This window comes from Balaenoptera borealis (genome assembly GCF_965194805.1).
Source record: "Balaenoptera borealis genome assembly, chromosome: 1".
Classification (NCBI taxonomy): Eukaryota; Metazoa; Chordata; class Mammalia; order Artiodactyla; family Balaenopteridae; genus Balaenoptera; species Balaenoptera borealis.
The window spans coordinates 167,846,312-167,871,716 of record NC_138860.1 but is presented as its reverse complement, the minus strand read 5'-3'; the positions used below and the strand labels follow the sequence as shown (position 1 = coordinate 167,871,716).

Here is a 25,405-nt window from a genome sequence, read left to right as displayed (position 1 = left end):
TCCACAGCCATGCACAGAGTCAGAAGAGGAGCAGATTTCCATCCAGATCTTACTGGCCTGAGCTCAGGTCTCTGCTGGCCCAGGGCTCAGTGTGTGTGGCCCTTGGTGAATGATGAAGGCAGTGTAAGGTGGAGGACAGTCTCCCACCAGAGGAAGGGATGTCAGCCTATAGCCATCAAGCAATAACCTGTTCTTAGGCACACCTAGCCTGTTCTTAGCTCTAACCCAGAGTCCAAAAGGTCTTCTGGGTTCTGCTAATCTAGTTGAGGCAGGAGACACTGGGACCTTGGAACTGCTTGGGAGAAGGGAGATATCTCTTACATCATCAACTGGAAGTGTTTGTAAAAACTGTTACTATGTGAAAACCATCAGAGTTGGCTTATAGCCAGAATTGCTGTCCTACCTGAAAATAGTGGAGCCTGTTAAAAATGCAAGGTCTATAAGAACACTACACAAACGGGTCAGAAGACCTGGAGGGAAGTCCCACCCTCTCCGGGCCTCCATTTTTCAACTGTCAGACAACACCTCAGGGACTTCCAGCAGATAACTTCCCCATCCCCACAGCTATTTCCCGGAGGACACCACCTTTCCTGGAGAGCCTGATGACTTCACGCTTCTGTTCGGGACGTGTGTCTTTCCCTATTGAGGATGAAGAGCCTGGACAGCAGCCATGGATGAGGAAATTTATCTCCCAGACACTGTGGCCAAACAGCCATATGGGTCCCATGGCAAGGAAATGTCATTTTTATGGACTTGGATTCTCTAGGAGAAAGGGCCATAGGACACTTTGGAATAATGTATTTTATTATCATATTACTTAAATATGTACAAACTTTGCCGAGGGCGGCGGAGGTGAACCGGATGCCACTGTGTTTCTCTATCTGGGGCTCCTGCCCAGTGGCAGCTCTATTTGACCTGAGGGCCAGTCCTGGCTTTCCAGCTGCTGACCTCACAGACTGACTCACAGATTCTCTGGGTCCTTACATAGTTTTGTTCCCTTTTTGTGCCTCAGTCCCATTAAAAAAAGTGGGGGGATATGGGGAAGGGGCTAAAACGTCTCTTCGGCCTCCACTGAACTCAGTAAGGTCAGAGGTGACAGGTTTCCAGGCAGCTGGCGGTATCTGGGTCGCCGTGGAAAGTCAGGGAAGGGATGGATAGCCCGCCTCAGGGAGGCGCTCCCCAAAGGCCAGGCCTCCTCCTGCCACCTCCGCGCGGGGGCGATATTCACGCAGTCTCCCCGCCCTCCCCCCCTCCCCCCTCCCCTCCCCCCTCCCCCCTCCCCTCCCCCTCCCCAACCAGCGCCACGCTGCTTCCAGAAGGGCCCCGCCGGCGTTCGGGCCTCCGGGCCGAGGGCGCCGCTAGCCGGGCAGCAGGGCGTACTCCTTGGTCGCTCAGATCAGTTGGGGGCGGCGGATCTCGGCCCGGCGGCTGATGTCGGGGCTCCAGCAGAACTCGGGTGACAGCAGCTTGGCGGGCTTGTGCAGCCAGAAGAACTTGTTGAGGTGGCTCTCGTCGTGCCAGCGCACCTCCAGGCCCCGCACGCAGTAGGCTGTCAGCTGCCGCAGAGCCGCCACGCTGCCCCCGAACACGGCCGCGTGGTAGAAGTCGCCCTCGCCCGGGCCCAGCGCGGCGGCCGAGCGCGCGTCCCGCTCGAAGGGCAGCAGCCGCCTCCGCCAACGGTAGTGCCAGGCGTGCAGCTGCGCCACCGACCCGGCCAGCGCCTCGGGCCCGAAAGTCCCGCTGAAGTGCTGGTCCACGGCCATGCAGAACACGAAGCGTGCCTCGCGCCCCAGCCGCCCGCCCAGCGCTGCGTGCAGCGTGCGCATGCGCGCCATGGACACGTTCTGCCAGCGCCGCTCGCGCGCCGCGCGCTCCACGCGCAGCCGGCGGCCCGGGCCCAGCCGCACGCGGGGCACGGCGACCGGGCCCTCGGTGAACACATAGTATACCACGCGCTGGCCCACCATGAAGTGCTGCTCGGCCGTCTCCAGGAAGCGCGCCAGGTACTTCTCCAGGTATCTGCCGGGCGGGGCGGGGCCGTCTTGAGTTAGCCGGGCCTTGGCGCACTCTGCCATCCGCGGAGGCGTCGGGCTTCTCAGCCCTCCCCTCAACCGTCCTTGTGACCCTGCAACTCCAGTCCCTGGAACTCCAGAACTGTCCAGCCCCAGAATCATCCGAGGTGGATTAAAAATAATTACCCATTGTTTGACACCCCTGCCCGGAGAGGCCCTGTGTTCCCCGCATGAACGTGGCTCTCCCTGACGGCTTCGGTCACTAGAGTCCCGAGGAAGGGATGCTGTGCTGGCCCTTGGAAGGACCGGCTCGTTAGCCTTTGTCTCTTTAGAGCTCTGACCCTTCGCTTAAGAAGTCCCAGAGCTCAGGGCTTCCCTGGTGGTGCAGTGGTTAGGAGTCCGCCTGCCAATGCAGGGCACACCGGTTCGAGCCTTGGTCCGGGAAGATACCACATGCCCTGGAGCGACTAAGGCCGTGCGCCACAACTACTGAGCCTGCGCTCTAGAGCCCACGAGCCACAACTACTGAGCCCGAGCGCCGCAACTACTGAACCCCATGCGCCTAGAGCCTGTGCTCTGCAATAAGAGAAGCCACCGCAGTGAGAAACCCGCACACTGCAACGAATCGCAGCCACTAGAGAAAGCCTGTGGGCAGCAACGAACACCCAACGCACCGAAAAATAAATAAAAATAAAAATAAAAATAAATAAATTTAAAAAAAAAAAAGAAGTGTCAGAACTCAGATGCTGCCACGAAGTGAGGGAGCCCAGGCTAGCCACGGAAAGAGGCGCCCGCCAGTCATCCGCAGGACGTTTGGGAGCAGGGAGGGGGCCCCCCTGCTGCTGAGCCCTGTCAGAATTCCTGAGCCACAAATCATGAGCTATGGTAATAATGAACTGTTTTCAGTCACTGAGTTTGTGGTGATACCTTACATAGGTAACCGGGACGTTCAGAATACTGGAAACTGTATGAACAGGCTTTGGGATCCCAGGGTTCTAAAATAATCGTACTAATGCCTGATCTTTTGGAACATTTGTCATGTGGCAGATAGTGTTCAAAGTAATGTGCATTATCTCATTTAATCCTCACCATTATTATCTCCATCTCTCAGGTGAGGAAACTGAATCTCAAAGAGCTTCAGTAACTTGTGCAAGCAAGCATACACATAGCTGATAAGTGAAAGCCAGGATTTGAACCCAGCTTGGCACTGGAGCCTGTACCCTTACCTGCACTTGCTCTATTCCGGGTGGAACTGTGAGAAACTGGAATCAGAGACCTTGGAAGCCTCAGCATCCCAGGGTGCTGGACTCATAGATCCTTGGAACTCAGGACCTCAGGACCCTGGAATTTCTGGACTCAGAGACTCTGACCCCTAGGGGTGGTGCAGGAACACCCTACTCAGCGTCCAGAACAGAAGTGGGAGCACCAAGGCTCTGGAGAGGCCGGCAGTCCTGTTTGCCCCAGGCCTCTCAGGGGCCCTCCTGGCTTCCTCTCCCTTCTAGAGTGTGAGGGACGGAGTTGGAGGAGCCCTGAGCAGTTGTCTGGGGCACGGGTCCCCAACCCGCCCGCGGACCGTGGACCGCTAACGGTCTGCGGCCTGTTAGGAACCAGGCCGCACAGCAGGAGGTGAGCGTCAGGTGAGTGAGCGAAGCTTCATCTGCCTCCATCGCTTGCATTACCGCCTGAACCATCCCCCCCCTCCTCCCCCACCCCCCGGTCTGTGGAAAAATTGTCTTCCATGAAGCTGGTCCCTGGTGCCAAAAAGGTTGGGGACCGCTGGTCTGGGGTGTCTGAAGACAGAATTCCTTCCCCAGGCTTTTGGATATCTTTTCCTGGATGCAAAGCTCTCAGTGCCTTCCCAAAGCAGCCTGTTCCATTATTAGAAACTCTTCCTTAAGTTGCCTTGAACTCTACCTCTCTGCATCTTAGGACTGTAGGATCTGATTGCCACTCTAAGCCCGGAGTCCCATTTGCATCACTACTGGAAAGTGAATACCAGCTTGGACACCCTGACATCCATAATGGGGAGATGGGCAAGTCAGCCCCCTGAGGTTTCTTCTCCACCTCCCACTCTGGGTTCCTTCTCCATGCCTGGGGGCCCCTTAGTTCTTCGATTGGCCTCCTCTCCTGTCGTGAGTCTGTCCTCCCCACTCCTCAGTCACTTGCCCCCATGGCCTCTCCCTCGAATTGGTCATCATCAGTCTGCCCCCCACCCCAAGTTGCAGCTTCACCCGTCCCACTGTCTGAGCCCCCTGTCCTTCCAGCCCACTTTCCTGTGATATATCACCCCCAACAGTCCTTCCTCACTGACTCCTCTGGTCTGCTGACCCTACCACTCTCAGCATCCTCCTTTCTTCACATCCCTCTTTATCCAGCCCAGATTCGCTCCCTTGCAAAAGCCCTCAGCTCCCCAGCCCCTCTTCCGCCTTCAGACTTTCTTGGCGAACCTCCCCCCACCCGGCCCTTTCTGTGTGCCTGCACCTGAGCCGCTGACCTCCACGGACGCTTCTGCAGCCGGGCCATCCCTTCTGTTTACCCAGTTCTCACCTCCTCTCACCACTCTCACCTGAAAGACTCCCATCATTTTTTCACCGCAAACCCAAGGCCTCCAGATGATCAGCCCCAGGCCCTGGGCAGGTTCCTTCTAGGTTGTGATGCTGAGCCGTTGGCTGCCTGGCCTGGGTGGGCTCCAGGGAGGAGGGGAAGGGAAAGGATGGTCCTGCCCTCATGCTGGGAGTCTGGGACAAGGGGTGCTGTCTTTGCTTCTTGCTTTATATTGGGATCCTACAGCCCAGGAGAATGGGGTGCTCCACCCCTACATCACGTGCACACCCCCTCCCACTCCCTGCTTGGATAGCACCGCTCCCCTCCCTGGGCCTTACCTGCCTACAGCAAAGACAGTCAGACCAATGGTGAGGTTCTGCTGTACAGCCTCTTGCTGGGCCACATCTGGGTCGAAGGTGCCATCCCAAATAATGGGGGCCCCCCAGCAGGTACAGGTCGGGACTTGAGCCCGTGCCCTGGCCAGGGCAGGGATGGAGAGACAGGTCCATTCATCTACCTGCTTGATGCATGGTCACTGCCACCTCCCCAGTCCTGGGCCCTAGGGACCCACAGATGGGTCACACCCAGGCTCTGCCCCTAGAAATCTCTTCCCAGATCCAGCAGAGTATTGGGGATGTGTTACCTGATGGGGCCCCTGGGTAGAGTGCCTAGCCCTGCCAGGGTGGGGGGTGTGAGGAGGGCAGGAACTCTGGGCTCTGTAGGGTGTGTGGGTGTCCTCGGAATGGGAGAGATGGCAGTTCCTTACCAAGGATGCAGGGGACCTGTGAAGTTGTCTCTCGGCAGGGACATTCTGGCCAAAGGGCAGACACCCATGGGGGTGAGGACTTCCAGGTGCCTGTGGGGTGGGAGCAGCAGTGAGGGGCATGCTGGCCTGCTCAGGAGCCCTCTCGCTTTGCTCCTTACAAGGAGGGAGAGCCCACAAGGACGCTTGTGCGGGCCATGACAGGTGCCACTCTCCGTCCCTCAAGGAGGCACTTGGAAAGAGCCACTTTAACCCTGCCCCGCTGGTCCCATCGCGAGTGCTGGGCGAAGGGGGTTGTACCTGACGACAGGGAGCCCGTGCGGGAGCAGCCCTAAGGCCAAGTGCAGATAGGATCAGAAGATTCTCTTCCAGGCCCTGGGGGGTGGAGGGGGGTGGGCAACTCATTTCTGCATATATTTTTATACACACACACATATATATGAAAAATGAGGTAATTCAATGTTTCATTTATTTGTTCGTTTTTATATGAATGTATTATTCTGTTCACTTGGCACAGACATTCAAAGGTACAAAAGAGTATAGACAGTGCAGTCCTTCCTGTTCCCAGCCACGGCCACCCGGTTCCCCTGCAAGGGGATAGTTTATGCACATACAGGCAAATATAAATATGGTAGCAAATTCTCTCTCCCTTCCCTCTGTCCCTTCCTCTGTTTTCCCCCCACAAATGGTAGCACAGTGATAGGCTGTTCTCCACCTTGCATTTTCCACTGACCATTATGTCCTTGAGGTTATTCCACCTCAGTACTTGAAGCGCTTCCTCACCCTTTTTTCCAGCTGCCTAATATGCCATTGACTGGAGGTGGCATCATTTACCTGACCAGGTCCCTTGTGATGAGCATTTAGATGTATAATTTTTTGCTCTTCCTGACAGCAAACTTGGGGGACAGTAATGTTAGGGGTTGGGGTGCTTAGCCTGGGTAGGATTGACCTCGGACAGGGGAGAGTTTGGGAGGGGATGCAGGGAGGTTTGTGGCTTGGTGGCTGGGATTTGAGAGCGTCTGGGGCTTAGGGATGAGTTGCTGGGCTGCCCGGAGGGCCAGCTGCGGTCAGGGACCACGTGTGTATGGCGGCTCCAGTCACGGGGCCGGGTCCCTCCAGCAGAGCTCAGCGACCCCACTGCTGGCTCAGAGGAGGTGGACTTTGGGATTTGTCCATGGTTGCTTGTTTTCCAGAAGGGCCCTAAAAGTTGAGAATTTTAATAAGCTCCTCTGGGGGGGGGGGTCTCCTCCAACTCTCCTCAGCCCTTCTGGGTTCTGGTGTCTCTAGACAGACAAGACCCATATGGTGAGAAGCCTGGCCACTGGGGCCAGACCCCCATGTTCGAATCCCAGGCCACCACTTCTTAGCTGTCTGACCTTGGGCAAGGTTCTGGGCCTCTGCACTTTAGTCTCCTTGTCTAGAAATGCAGATAATAAGAATACATACCTTAGAGGGCTGCGATGGATATTGAGTTAATACCTGCTAAGTGATTAGAACAAGGCCTTGCACACAGTAAAAGCCCAGTAAGCTTTAGCTATTGTTGATTATCATTAGTAGTAGTATTCCTAATCAAGCCCTCAGGATTCTCTGCACAACCTCCCAGCTCCCCTCCCTGCCCTATGAGTCCTTCCAAAATCTGCCTCCTCTGGTCTCTTTCAAGAAGCCTGCCTGATCAGACCCTCCCGCCCCTGCCTTTTCTGCTACCCCACCTCACCGTACCTCAGCAGGTGTATCCAGTAAATAGCTCAGAGAGGCCCCTTGCGGTTGTGTGTGTACGTATCCGCCTGTGCATCTCAGGGCAGACACCCCTTCTGTTCAGCTGGTGAAACCTGGGTGCACTGACCCGTCCCTCTGCCTCGCCCTCTGTCAGTCCCCAGGGGTGGGTGGTTGGCTTGGCCTCCTATTTCTCCGGCCCCCCCAGTGACCCTGCCTGCTCATCCCCCACCAGGACCATTGCAGCAGTGACCTCCCTGCTCCCAGTCACTCCTGACAGAGCCCCCAGAGTCAGCTCATAAAACGCCACCTGCCTTAACTGTCCATGTCACATGAACAGGGAAATCCTCGAAGGGGAAATGCATTTAGTAGGCAAACATATGGAAAAATGTTCACCCTCACTAGTAATCAAAGACTTATAGATTAGAACTCGGTGGGATGTTTTGCCTATAAAATGAGCACTTTTTAAAAAGAAAGAAATGAAAATAGCCACACTGGGAGAATACAACGAGACAGGTACTCTTACACCTGCTGGTGGGATGTAAATTGCTACAGCTTTTTTGGAAAGCTACTTAGGTGTGGGAATTGAAGCTTTCATTAGTCATCCCCTTTAATCCAATCACTGCAACTTCTGGGAATCTGTTCAAAGGAGATCATCTTCAGCATGGGAAGAGTTTATGCATCAAGATGTTCACTAAATTCTGCTCATTCATGCGTTCAGCCTATACTTACTGGTCACAAGCTCAGGATCAAGCACTGTGCTAGGTCAAGGATTCAGAGGTGAGCGAGACACAGACCTTGTCTTTAAGGGAGCAGGGTCAGGAAGATGTGGATGGCCAGGAAGGGAGGGGAATGGGGTCACATGACAGACTGCAAACAGATGAATGGAACACAGCACAGCTAAGGCTGTGATTAGTGTAAATACAAGATACCATTATCTTGCAAATGATAAGATACCATTGGGGAGAAATCAGGGAGGCTTCCTGGAGGAGGTGACCCTTAAGCTAGGACCTGAAGAACTAAAAGTTATCCACACAAAGAAGGCAGTGGAGGGGAGAGGGAGGTCCATGAAAAAGAAACAGCACTGTGTAAAAGTGAGGTGAGAGTGCTTGGAAAGTACGGGGAACTGCAGGCCTGCCACAGGGGCGGGGTATAGGGTGTGGATAGGAAGTGATGAGAGTTGAGGCTGAAGATAAGCCTGAGCCAGGTCACCCAGGGCCCACATTCCAGGATAAGGGGTTTGGACTTCATCTTAAAGGCCATGGGGAGCCCTGAAAGCTCTTTCCTTCAGGGAGTGATGCTGTGACATTTTTACTTGGAAGATACTCCAGCTGAACTGTTGAGCCTGGACGTGGGGCAGGGACCAGGGAGCATGTGGAGGTGGGAAGACAGGTGAGTGTTGGCAGTGGGTTGGGGAGGAGTAGGTGATGAATGGCTGTCAAGGAGGTTGATGGGCAGGACTTGGTCACTGATGAGAGGGACAGGGCTGGGGGACCAGGAAAGGAGATGGTGGCTGATAGTCTGGTTGGGGGTAAGAAGCTGGAGCCCAGAAGGCAGGCAGGCAGGCAGGCTCGGGAGAGAGTTCTGGGATTCACCAGGAGGGCAGGGACGCTGTGGGAGAGGGAGAGAGCAGAGGAAGGAGAGCCAGGGCCCAGGCACCGAGGACACGGTTGGGGACGGGCAGGGGACTGAGTGAGCAGAGGAGGAAGTGGAGGCTGGGGTGGTGGTGGTGGAAGCGGCTCTTTCTGGAAGTTTGGCTGTAAAAGGAAAGGGAGAGGATGGTAACTGGAGGGGCTGAGAGCTTGGGATTGATGGAGGTGCGTGTGTTTCTTTCAGGCAGGGAGACTTGAGCTCGGTTGAATGTGGGCTGGAGAGCACCAGTGGAGAAGGCATTGTGCAGGCCTCTCAGATACAACTGAAAAAGGCCCCAGCATCCAGGCAAAGGGACTGGCTAAATAAACTTTTTATGAAGAGTCTGCAGTCACATAGAAAAAACTTGCACAAGAACCGTGAATGAAAAAAGCAGGATCTAAAATTGATGGGCACTGTGGTTACAATCTAGCAATGAAAACATGCCCCAGCAAATACGGCTGAAAGGAAAAACTTAAGTGTCTGTGTAATAAGTTATGGGAGGGTTTTTTCCCTTTATTTTTACCCCCAGTTGTCCGTAATGTGCTTTTATTTTTTAATGAAGGAAAAGTACAGAGTTAGCCATTTAGGAAAAACAAGTGTTTTTAAGCCTTTCTAGTGACTGCAAGGTGAAGTCCACCTCTCTTAGCCCTGCCTGAGGAGCCTGCAAAATCATTTCAAGCACTCACACCAGACCCAACTTTCCCACCTCTAGAAACGGAGACTTCACAGCGGGCAGGCCAAGGATGCTCTCCTAGCATTGCTGGAAAAAGCAAATGGAGATAAACAACCCCCCTATTCGTCCTTAGGGAGTTGGATGAATGAATTATGCATTTCTATACAATGGAAAGCAACGTGGCCACTGAAAAGGATGAGGTAGATTTATATGTACTCTCGGGAAAAGAGGGCCTAAAGAATCAAGTGGAAGAGGAAGTAGCAACTGTACATAGAGGCTGGCTGCACGTCTGTGAGGGGGGAAGCCCCTATACCTGTGTACCTGTGCATTTACAGACATGTGTTTCTATGTCGTCCTATAAAAACGTAGGAAAAAATCTGGAACAGCATTGCTCAATAGAAATAATGTGAGCCAGGAACGTAAATTAAAAATTTCTAGTAGCCATGTTAAAAAAGTGAAAAGAAACAACCGAAATTAATTTTAGTATTTTAATTTAACCTAATATATCATTTCAATATGTAACCCAAAATATCATTTCAGTATGTAATCGATATAAAAATTATTGAGATATTTTACAGTCGCTCCTGGAAGCGAGACTGCCCCCCCGGAGGGACGGCATGGGAGGTGCCGGGGCAGGAGAAGGCTGCGGCGGAGCTCTCTCTGCCCTCACTGCCGTCTGACCCTCTTAGCCGGCCCTTCCCAACTAGGGCAGCCAGGAAGAGTTGTCCCCAAGTGGTCCAGGTGGGCTCCAGCTGTCAGTCCTGGGAGGGTGCTGACACCCAGGCCTGCAACAGGCTCCTGCCGCCCCCTCCCCTGGCCCAGCCTGGGAGCCCCTAGTCCACAGAGGCGCCTGCCTGACCCATTCCTCCCGGTTCCTTGCTCCGATATTTTCAAAAGGATCCCCACCCCTCCACCCCGCTTCCACCTGCAGAAGGTGGTCCCGCAGGTGGCCTCATGCCCTGCTCCTGTACTCTCCTTGCTTTCAGGAAGAGGTTAAAGATCAGTCATTAGTTCCTAAGTGGGAACAAGTTTGCAGTCCTGGACAGTCACTCCCAGTTGGAATAGAGGGCTCACAGTTACAGTGGAAGGTGCACCCCGAAGTCTGTTCTCTGCTCACCAAGGGGGCTCAGAGTTTAGGGCAGCAGGAGGAGTCGCCGAGCTCTTCACAGGCTACGAGATCTGCCAGGATGCAGCCTCCCCCCGCCCCACCATCCATTCCTTGGACCGTCTCTACCCCTTGGGCGATGTCCTCCAGTCGCCTTCTCCCAGGACCTCTATGGCTCGGCTGGTTCTCAGCAGGCCAGCCTTGGTGCCTCCTCCTTGACTGTTCTGGCCACCAGGCTGGACTCCTCTCAGGACAGCTGTCCCGCCCCATCTTCCCCCTGACACTGGCAGTGTCCCCCCCTCACCTGAGTCCTCGCCTGAGAGCCATGACAGGAAGCTGGTGGGACAGCCTGCCAAGAACCTTCTCAGCTCAGAGCCAGGGAAGAAATGACCCATTCTTGGTGACTGGGACAAAGCAGTTTCAGGCCATCTGCCGGAAACCGCACCCACAGGAGCAAGCAGGGATGAACTACCCGGAGAGGAGCCCCCTGGGGCCAGTCACCTGGGAGAGGGCGGATGGAAGGCCGGCTCTGGTTGGCCAGAGGCGCTGGGACATTTTGTACTGACTCCTCTTCCTCCCCAGACCTCTTTGTGCCCCTCTTCAGTGTCGTGGTCCTCGGGCCGGACTGTGGTGTTTGCCACCCGGGGAGAACCTTGTCCTGCGCAGAGCTTCAGCCGGATCTCAAGGGCACCGGTCACCTGATTGTGACCTTGGACAGTTCACCTTGAGGAGCCCGTGATCTCTTCAGTGAAACAGGTATGTACACCAGCCACCAGGACAGGGTAAGAGCCACACAAGGTAGTTACATGGAAAAGTGCTGGAAAGTTTGCACTAGGCAGGGTTTTTTTAAAGTGCAGGTTATGATCCATCAGAGGGCCATGAAGTCAATCTTACGGATCATGACTGAGATTTTAACAGTATGAACAGGAAGGGAATTGAAAATATCAGAATGTATCGTACATCAGGGTAGGTATTGTTTTGTGATTGTTTTGTTTCAGTTATATATATTCAAGTACATATACGAGGGTGGGAAACTTTTTTTAAACTGTTGGTCATGATCAAAAAAGTTTTGCAAAATTCTGTGTAAGGTGTAAACATCAGGAGCAAATGTTATGTTGAAGGAGGCACGCTTCAAACTGGGGCCTTTCACCCAGAGTGAAGAAACAGCACTGATATTTACCTGTGTCAGTCAGTCCTGCAAATCCACCATATCCTCTTTCAGGAGTTTTAGTTCCCTTCTCCACCACACACATAAGGACAAACTCAGTTTGGGCCCGGCGTTGTCCTCCAGAAAGGGGAAGTGGAGGTTCAGCGTGGACTCGCCCAGCTGCATGGGCCACAGTGGGCTGGCCCATCTGGCCTGGAGAGGGGAGGGCAGCGCAGGGGGCTCCCAAGGCGTCCTCTCCACCAGGCACCTTCCCCGAGGTTCTGAGGTCCTTGCCCTCTGCCACTCCCCCTCGGCCCTGCGTCCTGCCCTGGCCTCGTCCTGTCGCCATTCCCGACCTCCTGGACCACCAGACTTTCCAGTCCTGGCTCCACCCTCTGGGTCGTCCACTAACCAGTTTGTTTCTCCTCTTCCTCCGGGTAGTGGCTATATTTTAAAAGGCCTTGCAGAGAGTTCTCGTCCAGATATGGGTACTGGCTCTTAAAAGGTCCCTGCTTATCTCCCCAGGTCCCACCGATACAGACTGAACGCACGGCGAGCGGTCTGCGCCTGGAAGGCCCTTCTCCTTTATTCGAGGCTTAGGCGTCACCTCCTTGAGGCAGAGACTCTCCTAATAGTTTGCTATTGCAGCATCCAGAAAATGCTCAGGTGTCGAGTGAGCCAAAGCCACCCCAAGGGCAGTTCTGGACGCGGAGCTGCAACCACCACAGGTGTCTGCGGCGGAGGGAAGGGTCTGGGCTCTGCCTCAGGTGTGCCAGATATCCCTGGCCCAACAGCATCGTGTCTCCCTGGTGGCAGTGCTGGGTAGGGGGGCTCAGAGTTGAAGGGGCCCTGGACCTCACACTCCAGGGGACACCCGTGTGAAGAACAGAGGTGGGATCTGCTTTTCTCATGTGGACTGGGGCCAAGGGCACCCTCAAAGGACCCAGCCCCAGCGAAGCGTGGAGGATATGCTATCCAGTTAAGGTGGTCGTCCCTCTCCCAACCCAGGGACCCATCCCTCTCCTGACAGATGAAAAGTAGCCATTCAGGACCACAGAAAGACATCCCCAGGGGAGAAAGGCACAGAAGGAACAGATTTTACGGATTTATTTTTAAAAAACAAAAACAAAAGGTTAAAAAAGTCCTTCATTTCCAACCCTGCCTGTGGGTGTGAGTGGGGAATAGGACAAGCTGAGAAGGGCACCCACCCTCCCCCCAGGGAGAGTCCCACTCTCCCCAGGAGTCTGCAGAGGACCGGGCAAGTCAGAGGCAGGCCCTCGCCCTTCCTGCCCCGCCCCCTCCACGGGCAGCTCAGACCGCCGCCAGCAAGTTCCAGAGGCAGAGAAGTGTGGGACCCGAGGCCGAAGGCTGCCTTCTTCACCTCAGTGGTGGTCACTCCAGCTCTTCTGCCCTTGGACGTTCCCTGGGCCCCACCGCTGGGCTCCCAGGGCAGGCGGGCGGGCAGACGGGGAGGCGCGGCCCGGCCCAGCCCACCCGCAGCTTCCTCAGTGCAGCCTGTGACACAGCAGGGCAGTCAGGGGGACGTCACAGTGCGGGAAGGGGCTGCGGAGACACCTCGGCCATCTGGAAAGGAAAATCTCCTACTAATCTTCATCGCTTTCTGATCGTTCCTCTCCGCACGGAGGCGGCCCTTCTTTCCTATTCCCCATCCTGAGGCTGAGTGGAGTCCAGGACAAAGCACTAAGTGGCTGTTTGCTACAAAACACCTGGAGATGCCAGAGGGGGGCTCTCGGCCTGTCAGTCCAGGCTCCCACACAGTCACACAGTCACACACACAGCGTTAAGGCGTCTGTGCCAGCAGGCGTGGCCAAACTGGGCCCAGCTTCTCTCCCTCCACCTGTAGAGGGTGAAGGGGGAGAACCTTTCTGGCTGCTTCAGAAACAGGCTGCAGTGGGAGAAGCTGGCAGCAGGAAGAGTTAGCTGGGCCCGGAGAAAGAAGTGGAGGAAGGCAGGCAAGGGCTTCCGAAGCCTCTGGGCAGGCCTGACGGCTGCCCTTGGAAGTGACCCAACTCAGGTTGGGAGCCCTGACCGTATACCCCCTGGAAAATGGGGGACAGAGGGAGGGGAAGAGAGCGGGGCTAGAGTAATGGGACTTTGGAGGAAGCCAGTGCTATCAATATGTACAAGCATAAAGCCCCATCTTCTGCGCCACCTACCTCTCCGCCCCTCCCACAGAAAGAAAGGCCCCTGAGAGCCATTGAGGTGCCGGGACCTCCTCCCCAGCCATGCCCCACAGGGAAGGCCCCTTCCCTCAACTGGCCCCATTTCTGGGCCCCCAGGAGTGTCCGCTGGCTCTGCTCAGTCGGGAGGAGGAGCCCGGGGCCAGAACCCCGGTGCCCGGCCAGCCCTAGGAGTCCTTGAGCATGCTGATGCGCGCGTAGATCTTGAGGGCGGGCCCCAGCTTGATGTTCATGGCACTCATGAGGTGGTCCTCCTTGAGCAGCAGCAGAGCTTGCCCGTCGATTTCCTGGGCACGGAATTCCTCTGCTATCTCCTGGCAGCCTGAGGGGACATGACCAAAGACAGTATCAATACCAATTAGAGCTACCAGCGGTCACGCTTGGCAGTCACTGCCCTTCAGATGCATCATCTCACTTGATCCTCATGACCACACCTTGAGGAAGGTGTTGCTCTTCTTATTTTACAGCTTGAGAGAGGCCGAGTGACTTATCCGAGATAGCCAGACTCTACGGTGGTCCTGTGACCCGACACCTCCTTGTTCACCCCCCCACCCCCCCAGTGAACTGGGCTGGCCCCATAGATCAGTACGGTGTTGTGGAAGTGACAGCATGGGATTTCCAAGGCTGGATCATAAAGGGCACAGCAGCTTCACCTTGGTCTTTTGGATAATTTATTTTGGAATATGCCAACCACTGTGTCGTGAGGACACTCAAGCAGCCCTCTGGAGAAGCCCACTTGGAGAGGAACTGAGGCCTCTTGCCCAGAGCCAGCCCCCCGTTGCCATGTGAGCGCGGCACCTTGGAAGGGGGTCCTCCAGCTCCAAGCCCTCAGAAAACTGCAGCTCTGGCTGCTATCGTGACTGAGCCCTTGAAAGATACACCGTGCCAGAAGTGCCCAGCTAAGCCACGCCACAGAACTCTTGAGATAAGAAGTGATTACTGTTTTAAGCCACTAGGCTTGGAGTAATCTGTTTCAGAGCAGTAGGTAACTAACGCAGATCTGGGTACTTGGAAGATGGGTGCTGCCATCACCACACCTTCACCATGTGGGCGTGGCCTTGGACTTGGCAGTGGGCGGGAGCTGGAGGGACTTTGAGGAGAGCAGCAGTGAAGGTCTAAGTTTCCCTGAGAGACGGAGTAAGAAGCCTGATGGCCTTTGAGGAAACTGCTGGGGAGGCTTAAAGGAACGTGAGGAAACTTACTGGAAATTGGAAGAAAAGTGATCCTTGTTATGAAATAGTAGAAAATTTAGCAACACTGTTGCTGGTGGTAACCCGGTGGGTGTGACACGCCTACTGAACGTTGCCTGGGCTCAGGAGACCTCAGGCAGACCGCTGCAGTGCCACCTGGCTTCCCACCGTGGCCGCGGGAAATGTGAGGAGGGATGAGGTCGAGGAAAACGAGAACAGGAAGGAGCCTGGATTTGCTGATTTTGAAACTCCTCAGCCTCTCCAGATGGCAAATGATGCTAAAATTAAGAAATGGTTTCTAGGCAAAGACCAAATCCAGGACACAGTCAAAAAGACACAGTCTAAAGACGAAACTGCGGGGGTGACTTAAATCATTTGTTAAGACCGCAGAAAGCTCTAAGGTGCCGCCTCACAGAACTGTTGGATCAAACGCTCTCTCAGAATTTTATGGGCGTGCCTCACAGAGCCTCTCCATTCAACAGCCCAGCTCCTCAGACTGTTACGGGCACTGTCCCTCAGCTTCAGAAGAGACCTAATGTGGAGTAAGGCTTGTCTTGAAGACATTGTTGGATAACATTCATACAAAGCCCACAAAGAGTAAGAGAATCGTCTGGCAGAAACACTGCTCACATGGACGGAAAGGGTCAGAGATTAGTAATATGAAATAAAAGCAGCAGGAAGTAGTCTGAGAAAACAACTCCACAGGCTACCTTTCATGGGAAAGGAAGGATGACTCAGGGTGGAACCAAGAGCGAAAGAGAATCACTCCGGGCTTTGAGTCCTAATCAAGGAAATGCCAACACATGCCCTGGTATGGACTGGCGACTCCTGTAGCCTCCTGTGTTCTCCCTTCTTGAACCGGGCATCCTGAATGGGCACGTCTACCGTGGTTACCCGATGCCCATCCCACCATATCCTAGGTTTGTGGAGGGAAGTGGATAACCTGTTCCTCGTTCTCAGGTCTGCAGATTGAGAGGAATCATCCTTGAGGAGCTGGACCCAGTGAGCCTCATCCGTGCCTGGACCTGAGTTAGATGCCGAGATCCTGGACCTCGAAGCTCCGCTGTAATGGGATGAGACTTGTGGGGGCCTCGGGTAGGGGTGAGGGTATTTTGCATGAGGGAGGAACATGAATCACTGGGGTGAACTATGGTAGTAGCTGGCCTCCAAGTAGCTCCCAAAAATCCTTGCTTCCCTTTCGTGCCTTCATGAGTCCCTCACAGTGAATGGGTTGACCTGTGTGATCAGCAAGATATTGTTGAAGTGACAGAATGTGATTTCTGAGGCTAGATCATAAAGGGCATGGTGGGTGGCTTCCACTTTGCTCTCTTGGATCACCCCTTGGGGGGACAACTGGCTGCCACGTCACGAGAACACTCAAGCGTGAGCGTTCTGAAGAGACCCGTGGGAGAGTGACTGAGGCCTATTGCCAGCAGCCACATGCTCCCTGAGAAGCATGTGAGTGAGGCACCGGCACCCTGGCAGAAGATCTGACAGCCCCAGGTGACCCTTCAGATGGCCTCGGCTGGCCTTGGCCGACATCCTCATCGCAACCTCCTAAGAATCCCTGTGGCAGAACTGCCCACCTAAACCACCCCTGAGTCCCTTATCCACATTACCTGTGCGATAACAAATTTGGGGGATGCAGTAATAGGTAACTAATACACTGGGTTAAGTGGCAGAGCCAGGATTTGAGCCCAGTTCTGTTTAACTCCGAAGCCTGCTCTTAACCACTATATCCCACTTTGGTCTCTGAGTGAACGGGCTTACGGTCACCACTGCCTGACCTGGTCGGTGGCTGGGTGAGGCTGGCACAAGAAACAGCGGAGAAGCTCTGGTCTCGACGAGCGCAGCCGTGCAGACGGGAGGTCTTTCAAGGTTCGTTTCTAGACCCTACCCTCGAGACCACCGGCACTGCGCACCCAGGGTCACGTGCAGCTACCAGCGCCTGTACATGCTTGCGTGTCTTTGTGCTTAGGCTGCTTAGGCTGCTCCCTGATGCGGTCTCTCCATCTGGCACAGGCCTGCTTGTCCACTGTCACTCAGTGTAAACGTTCTTCGTTTTAACGTTCTCCTTGACCGATTTCCTCCACTCCCACTTGACGCCCCTCCCAACTCGCCCCGGAGACACACAGGGTTGGTCACGTCATCACCTTCACACAGGCCCCTCGCCGAGCCCACAGATACGGCAGGTTACAGCCACAGAACATGACAGTCGGCGCTCCATGCTAGAATGTAAGCTCTTACTGGCAGGCACCTCCTCATACTCACCTCTGACCCCCTGTTCCTGAACCCGAGTCTCTCCCTGAACTGCCTAGTCTCTCCTGGTGGTGGCAGGTGAGGTCTCTCACACCCTCTCTTTCCTTGCTACTCCAGGCAGGTGTGGAACTTCCAAGGACCTTACCTGGCAGAGAGCGGATGAATTCGTAGACATCTTCCACATTCCATTTGGTGGGCTCGCTTGGCAGGAAGTGGTGTCCCATGCCCACCAGGTCCCGCATGTGCATGTCAGGGAGCTCCAGGTCCCGCTGGCCTTGTCGCCGGCGGGAGGTGGATGAGCTGGCTGAGATGGGTGATAAGGGTTCCTCGTAGCTTGAGTTATCGGAGCAACGGCTGGAGTCTTCCTGGCTGTGTGTTAGCTGCAATGCAGCAGTAACTGAAAGGGGTACAGTGCCTGTTGGCTGGGAGCAGAGAGAAACAGTTTTCTTCAGGATGGGGGCATAAACCACCTCTAACAGAGTGCTGGGCAAAGGCAGGTATATTCTCCCTTTTTTACGTGGTCTGCTACTATGTATGTTTGAATTTGAGATCAAAAAGCATCTTTTGCAATGTCCCCTCTCTGATCCTAAGCAGAGTTAGTCCCAGTACTGGAGCGTGTACCACACTACACTGCAATAATCTGATTCTACGTCTATTCTTTCTTCTAGACGTGGGGTTTTTAACCAGGGCTCTGTGGGTTTAGGGGGATGGTCTGTAAACCACCTGAAATAGCATGTAAATTTTCTTGTGCATGTCCATGTTGGACTGTAGCTTTCATCAGATTCTTAAAGAGGTTTATGGCCAAAACAATAACAATAAACAGCAAAATACACATAAGGTCTGAAGCATCATACTAGGCTGTGAGTTCCTGTAGCACAACTTAAGAGATTTAGTGCCTAACAGCTCCTGACATACAGCCAGTGCTAAAACATATTTCATGAACAAATACCCATGTTCCTGGTAGAGACCTTCAAGGACTCAGTGCTCTGATGGTCAGAGAGGCAACAAGGAGGGGAAGTAGAGGGTGTCGGCTGCCTCTCACCTAGCCCTCCTCGGAAGGCAGGTGCTACCTGGGACAGCAGCCTGTCTCTTCAGGCAGGGGAGCCCCGAAAGTCAAGGATGGAGGCAAACTGGAAGAAAGGGGTGAAGTCGGGGCAAGGTCACGGAGGAGGGAAAGTTGAAGCATCCATGGGTCTAAATGAAGGGACCTATGAAGGGACACGGGGACGGCTTGACCTGACAGATCATGAGAGATGAGAACATGATGGAGCACTGACGCCAGCAGCGGAAAAGGACGGCAGGCGTCCCGGGTCGTGTTAGGAAGGGAAGTTGGTGGGGACCCGAGAGCACGAGCTTCAGGCTCCGCCAGCCTCTCACCTGCTTCTTGGTATCCTTGCTAAGTGTTGGGAGACTGGCTTTGCTGGCCCGACGGCGGTTGTGGGTTGTGGCTCCCGCCTTCTGCAGCTTGCTCCGGTCCGAGTGGAAAAGGCCCACTCGTTTGGTGCATCCCACATTGTACCTGCCAGAGCCAGGGGAACAAGGGTGGTCAGGGCAGTCGCAGGGTGAATGGCCCAGGAGGAGTAAGAGCAGCCAAGATACCTGGCAGAATCGGAGTCTGCCTACTCGTTCCAGTCCTAAGTCCATCACTTAGTACTAGGTGGGTGGATTTGGGCAAGTCACTTAGCCCCTCAGTTTCCTTATCTAGAGTTGGGGAGGAGACCACTCACTTTCTGTAACCGGTCTGGCAATAACATAAGCTAATGTGTGCAAAGTGCCTGACACAACAACTTGGATCACGGTAAAAACTCAGGGCTGCCACATTCCACTCCACGTATCACCGGGGCCGGGAAACTAGCGTCCTCCGTCCTGACGGAGGACAGCTTGGCAGAGCGTCACAAAGGTGCGGGAGGCCCTCCAGCGCAGCCTGTGGGGAGGGAGGGCTGCGGACAGCCCTACTCCAGCTGGTGTGCAGGGCACCTCTGCCTGGGGCCTAGAGAGTTCCTCTCTTGTGGGGGCTCAGGCCTCTTCCCTCTTGGCACAAGGAGCACTCCGGGCTTAGAGTCAGACAAGTCTAGATCCCCAGCTCGAAGGCTTTAGGCGATATTACTTCTCCTTGGTGCCTCAGTTTCCTAACATGTATAAAGGGCACGATAGCAATACCTGCCCCACAGTATTACTCTGAAGATTAGATGACATAATGCGTATTAACACCCAGCACAGAGACTCACACACAGCCGGCCCACAGTAAACAACGTTGGTGTTTACTGTGATCATCTGTCTTCTAAGCTGGGTGAACGCTCACAAAGGAAACATCTGTAGCCAGCGCAGTGGCTCTGGGCAAAGCTTCCGGTCGAGGCTTCGGTAAACCCTAAGGAGATGGGAGCTGCCAAGGGCGGGTGCCAGTGGGACCCAGGAGGGCCAGACAAGCTAAATGCTGCTTCCTTCCCTTGTACCGTTGCCGCTTGCCCTGCTCTGCTCATGGGAGTTCTTCGGTGAACGAGTGACAGGATGCTGCTTCCAGGCAGGTCACGGAAGTAAGTAGCTGGGTACCAAGGCGCAATCCCAAGAAAAGGGAAGGGGCTGAGGCTCTTACCTTTTTGCACAAGCCATGGAGCAGAAGCGCTTGGAACGCTTGAACTTGTAGGCAAAGTCCACCCGGCCACAGAGCTCACACTTGAGTTTAAGGGGAGTACCCTCCTCTTTGGATTCTGAAAAGCATGAAAATCGGTAAGCGCGGACAAGGAGTAGTCCCCACAGGACTGCCCACAGCCCCACCCTGGGGCCTCTCTGCTCTGTCCTGCCTGCAGCAGTGGCTTGGAGAGCGCCAAACTGCTTTTGTCGCTATTTTTGGAAGGGCTGTGGTTTCACCCCTTGGAAGTATCCAAAGGTGTCCAAAGATGGCCCCTGGACACCCGGCAGTTTCTTCTGCTAAGGGCTATGAGACAAAGCACGGGTGGGGAAGAACCAGCGCCCCTCTTTATGACCCTGGAAGAGAGCAGGCGGCTCAGAGGGAAAGCTTCAGTGCTGTCACCACTGATCTGGAATGACCCCGCCCTTCCCGTGAGGTGTCCGGTTGGCTGCCGGCCTGGGTAACAGAGCCCAGGAGTTCTGCAGCCTACGTGGGCGTCCTGTCCCGCCTCCACTTAGTCGGTGGCTTGTGCGGCAAGTGCAGCCCTCGCTGGCCCCCGTCCTGAGTGCAGGCTCCTGAGGCGGCAGAGGAAGGGCACAAGCCACCTGGGGCTGCTCCTGCAGGCCTACAACTGGCGAGTGACTCACGCGGGAAAAGCCGCTCTTGGAATCCTGGGGCTGGCAGGGGTGGGGCTGGAGACAGGCAGGGCACACTCAGTTCCCCAGGGGCAGGAACTGCCATCCGTTTTCTAGGGACAGGGCTGAGCGGGCACTGGGGGAAACGTCAGCTGACATGTTCACACGCTCCCCGGCTCAGAGCCCCTCCGTGGATACCAGGAAAGGACCTTCCAGCCTTGCTGAGTCCTGTTCAGCCCCGTCAGAAGCCCCAGCATCCAGGGTCTGAGGCGCTACCTTGCAGATAGGGCTCCTCCATCTCTGAGTCAGTGGTGGTGGTATGGTCCTGCTGCGGAAGCTTCTCAGGCAAGAACCCCTGTGCATACTTCTTCTTGAGATTCCCCACCAGCAGGGATGAGCGTCCCACCTAGGGGACAAGGCAACATGGAGGCCATGAGGGTCAGGTGGGCAGGCTTCCTTGCTATCCAGCCTCATCAAAATTACATGTATAAAGCACCCAGGCACAGATGCCCACCCCTGTATCACCATCCAGGTACACCCTGCTCAAGACCTGTTTTGCTGTTTAGCTCAAGAGGCAAGATGCCGATGACCACCAAAGCATGGGGATGGAAATGGCTTCAACCCAGGACCAATGGATGGCTTAGGAGGTCAGGAGAATATCTACTCTTCCAAGCGTCTAGGGGGCAGAGATGGAGGCAGGGATCAGGTTTCCCGCAGCACCAGGACAAGGGCCAGGCCCCAGCACTCACACGTCACGGGGCAGGAACACAGCTGAGGCTGTGTGTGACTGTTATGTGTGACACAGAGACCCAGCCGCCATTCCTGGATGCCTTACTGTTCTCTCCCTTACCACTGCCCTACCCGAGCCAGAGGGACAGGCAGCCACGGAGGAGAAGAGGAAAACGTGGACGCTGGGCCTCACCGGAAAGCAAAGGCCCTCGGTGGTGCCAGGATCCCAGACTAGCTGATTCCCTCTTCGGTGCACTCCCTTTGTTGTCTTTTGTGCAGGCAGCCTGGCTGCCAGATCCCTAGGGCGATGCTGGGGCTGCTATCCAATCTGCATCGACCCGGTGAGATCAGCTGGGTTCTGGAGCTTCTCCAGGGGGCCAAAGGGAGGACCTAGTCTAATGAGGGAAGGGATGTGACAGGGCTAGAGCTACTTACAGCTAAGGTGCCACAGGCCTTGACCGACCTCCAGAGGGAAAGAGGACAAGAACCTGTCTTGGCATTTTTGTCTTTTGGCATTTTAGAAGGGCAGTCCACCCATCTCAGTTAATCAAGCTCAGAGGCTTCGGCTGACTACTCAAACCACTCGTGGATCCAAAGAATGCACAAAAGACAGATGGCCCCCCATGAAGATGTTGTGTCTCTAACAGCCAGTTAAGTTTATCACAAGAGAGGCTGGAGTGCACCTGGCTCTGGGCTCCTCCCACCTAGAGAGCAGGCCACCTGTCTCACCAATTCACACTGCGCACTACTGGCTCTGGGTGCTGTTCTAATGAGCCATTTTCTTGATTCTTCTGTGTTTCCCCTTGGTCTTATGCTTTAATTGGAGACACCTGATGAAGTGCCCCTTTCTGAAGTGCCCCTCATTCACTCCCCTTTCAAGGCTCTGTCCCCAGAAAAGAAGCTTCAGGCTGTAATTCTGTTCGCCTGTCTTCCATTCAGATAGATCTTGAGAATTCTCTTCCACACAGGTTCCTTTTGCTCTCTAACCAGCCAAAGTGTTGCCATTTGGGGGTTTTGGCATTCAAACCTGAATGCCAAAGTCCATCATCCTGCACCAAATACCCCAATGTGAACTCCCTTCTAACCAAGGGGTTCGCACTTCACCAGGCAGGGACACAGCTGAGTCTGTGTGGAAACTTCTAACCAAGGGGTCTTGCCAATTATTCTTAATCACTGACCCCTTCTGGACCTTAGGAAGACACTCAATCCTAGAAAGAAAATGGCTCTGACATTCCTCTGGGGGAAAATTAGCAAGGAAAGAGCAAATTTTTCACATTTTCAGAAATTTTACATGGAAATGTAAAGCTATTCTAATACACATCCAAAGTATACTTATTGAAAAAAAAAAAAAAAAAAAAAGGGGAAAAGAAGTAGTCCGTACCGGGAAAGGCTCCGCCCCCTCCTGGATCACAAACCCTTCGATAACATGCGTCAGGATTTGGGGTTTCACAATGGCCTGTGGTGGTTTATTCTCACCATTCTGGGGGGCAGTGCCGGCGATGCTGGAGGCAGAGTTTCCGTTCCCTGAGGTCATGCCGGGGCTGCTGAGGTCGGTCAGTGCATGAACAATGCCCTGCCCTGTCTCTGTACAAGGGAAAGCAGGAAAACACAAGCAGCGGGGGTCAGACAGAACCAGGTCTAGGCCAGTAGCAGAGCAGGGACTCAACACTGCCCGACGATGCAAACCAAGCGGCCCCCTCCCTCAGTGACCCACTCCGAAGTGGTACCGTCCCAGCGGACCCACCGCCAGGTGAGACTGCAGTCTGCTCTGCAACCACGCAGCTCATCCGCCAGCAGTGTTTCTGAACTTCCCAACTGTGCTAAGAATAGTCCAACCAGGTTACACAGGCAAGAATTCTGCCTTGGAGGAGTTAAGACCTTGGTCAATACTGATGTGGACAAACGAGTTTACATTCTGCTCTGCTCAAGGGAGAAAATGTATTCAAGGTGACATCTAAAACCAAGATGAAAAGCTGAACTAGTATAGGGCTTGGGGCATGACGGGGTTTGGGGGAGAGAGGATAAATGAGCCTTCTACAAGATTCCTCAGGAAAGGGTTAGATTTTAAGCGTGCTGTGAAATGTCAAAGTACTGAACCCCAAGTAAACATTTTAACACAGGTCTGCCTCATCGGAGGCTGGTTATTTGGGATCACTGCATTAAGATGTGCGTGTATTCTGTTTCTCCACCGAGGAAGCCCCTGGGCAGAGCTGAGGTTTTCTATGCTGTTCCTGCAGGTATCCTGCTCCCAATCAAGCCTCTTGTCCAGTTCTCAGCTCCACATCCAATCTGATTCTCAGCCAACCACAGACTCCTTCCCTCCATGGAGAGCCTTAAGTTTTCCTCTCCACGGGCCTGCCAGCCTTTCTCTGAAGAGCCTGACAGAGCTCCAGTAAGTATGATGAGGTGCCTTTACAGAAACACACCACAAGGGACCCCCTTTTCTCCACTCCAAACGTACCTCTCCTGAGTTGCTTCACTGTTTTAGAAGCAACTTTTCTCTCTTCACTTTTTAAACTCTTTCCCCACCCCACCCCCTTCCCAGGGCCATTCTCTACCACCACCAACTGTGTGAAGCTGAGGTTGCCTTTAACCTGGAACTTCCTAAAAAAGAAAAAAAAGAAAGAAAGAAGAAAAAAAAGAAAAAGCCATTTCTTTATTGCAACAAGCCTATTGACAGTAAGCATAACCCAGTGTGAATGTATGTATTACACACTTTAAAAACAAGTTCAGTATATTTATTAGCTAAGTAATTTTTGCACAAAATTTATATGAAGATGCTCTTATTTCATGTTAAAGATCTAAAAATCCCACCACAGAACAGGAATTCACAATGCCTAATTATGTGGCATGGAGAAATCAAAATAAACTCATTTTAGAAAAGGTTTATAACCGGCTCATTTTCTTACTAGTAGTCCTAATGTGCAATAAACTGGGATAAATCTTTTTTTTTAAAAAAAAAAGAGCTGGCCATGACACATGCCCTCAGTACTCAGACCTCTATAATTCAACTATAATAAATTTCAGAGCTGAGCAGGAGTTACCTAAGAGATGTGATTAATGAGATTTTTTAAAAATTAATTTTTTTGGAGACACAGTCATACCAGCAAGTTAGAAAAATTCCTTTACGTGTTTATAATCCTTTGAAAAAAAATTTTTGACACTTTTGACCTTTCTATAGGGATGGAAAATTTCTCCTTTAGAATCAGTCTTTCTAAAATTGTAAAGGTGTTTGGGAACTAGAAAAAAAAAATCTTTCCTTAACAATCCATGAATAACTAGGAGGACTGAGTTAATTATACAATCAATCAAGTTAAGTTTCTTTGCTTTTAAATTTTAAATATTTAAGTCTGTATTTACATAATTACATTTTTGCTGCGTTTATATTTTAAAATATTTTAAATACGCAAAGAAACAAATCTGTATTTTATTTAAAATAATGAATAAATGTTGTTAAAATAGAAAGGTTACTGTGTAAGTTAAAATTCTATTTTTAGATGATGGCTATTCCCTTCTAATTAGAGCCTAGTAAAATATTCCCTGGCTTCGCTAATGAGCTACTGTACGGATTATGGAATCACAAGATTAGAAAGTCTGGTTCAACCCCTTACCAGTGCTTGACCCTTCCCTATAATAGCCCCACCCCCAGTGATCTTCTGGCATTTGTTTGAATACCTCTAATGACAAAGGAACTCACTACCTCTGAAGTAGTTTGTTCCCAACTTGGGCAGTTCAATTAATAAGTTCTTCCTTACAATGAGCCAAAAGTCTATCTTCTGTTAATTTCTGTCCACTTACCCTGGTTCTATTCCTTAGGACCACACAGAACAAGGCTAATCTTATTTGTATAATAGGCAAAAACGCAGACTTAGACCTGGCTTAGAGACTGGTCTCTATCACTCAAGTGGATTAGGGACAAGTCCTCTTCTGTCTCTGAGCCTTGGTTTCTCCAGCTATAAAATACATACAATAATAAGACCTACCCTTTAGTGTTGCTACGAGGACTAAGTGAGAAAATGAATAGCAATGCAGTGCTAGCACACTGGGAAACACTCAAGAAATGCTCTTGGTGTCATGAAGGATGTCACTTATGAGCCCAGTTTATGTTCTCTCCTCCAGGCCACACTCCCTCTGCTCCTTTGACTACTTCTTATATAAAAGGTTGCAAATTCA

The 25,405-nt window shown here is 53.1% G+C and overlaps 2 protein-coding genes across 6 annotated transcripts in view; both read right to left on the bottom strand.

Moving 5' to 3' along the window:
• Positions 1 to 1,358: 1,358 nt before the first annotated feature.
• Positions 1,359 to 10,837, bottom strand: A3GALT2 (alpha 1,3-galactosyltransferase 2; the record flags this gene model as incomplete). Its single annotated transcript, XM_082378356.1, is given in 5 exon segments — positions 1,359 to 1,391; positions 1,395 to 2,019; positions 4,895 to 5,032; positions 5,323 to 5,539; positions 10,747 to 10,837. Coding segments are annotated over 5 exon segments (1,104 nt in total).
• A 1,844-nt stretch (positions 10,838 to 12,681) lies between these two features.
• PHC2 (polyhomeotic homolog 2) overlaps positions 12,682 to 25,405 on the bottom strand; it is a 101,841-nt gene continuing 89,117 nt past the window's right edge. For all 5 annotated transcript variants that reach the window (XM_082342144.1, XM_082342143.1, XM_082342145.1 and 2 more), the window contains 6 exons: positions 22,614 to 22,816; positions 20,780 to 20,909; positions 19,833 to 19,947; positions 18,617 to 18,758; positions 17,385 to 17,661; positions 12,682 to 14,112 (listed from right to left, as the gene is read on the bottom strand). In XM_082342144.1, coding sequence (XP_082198270.1) covers positions 13,958 to 14,112; positions 17,385 to 17,661; positions 18,617 to 18,758; positions 19,833 to 19,947; positions 20,780 to 20,909; positions 22,614 to 22,816 — 1,022 coding nt within the window. In that variant the 3' untranslated portion in view covers positions 12,682 to 13,957. The remainder of the gene's footprint in view (positions 14,113 to 17,384; positions 17,662 to 18,616; positions 18,759 to 19,832; positions 19,948 to 20,779; positions 20,910 to 22,613; positions 22,817 to 25,405) is intronic.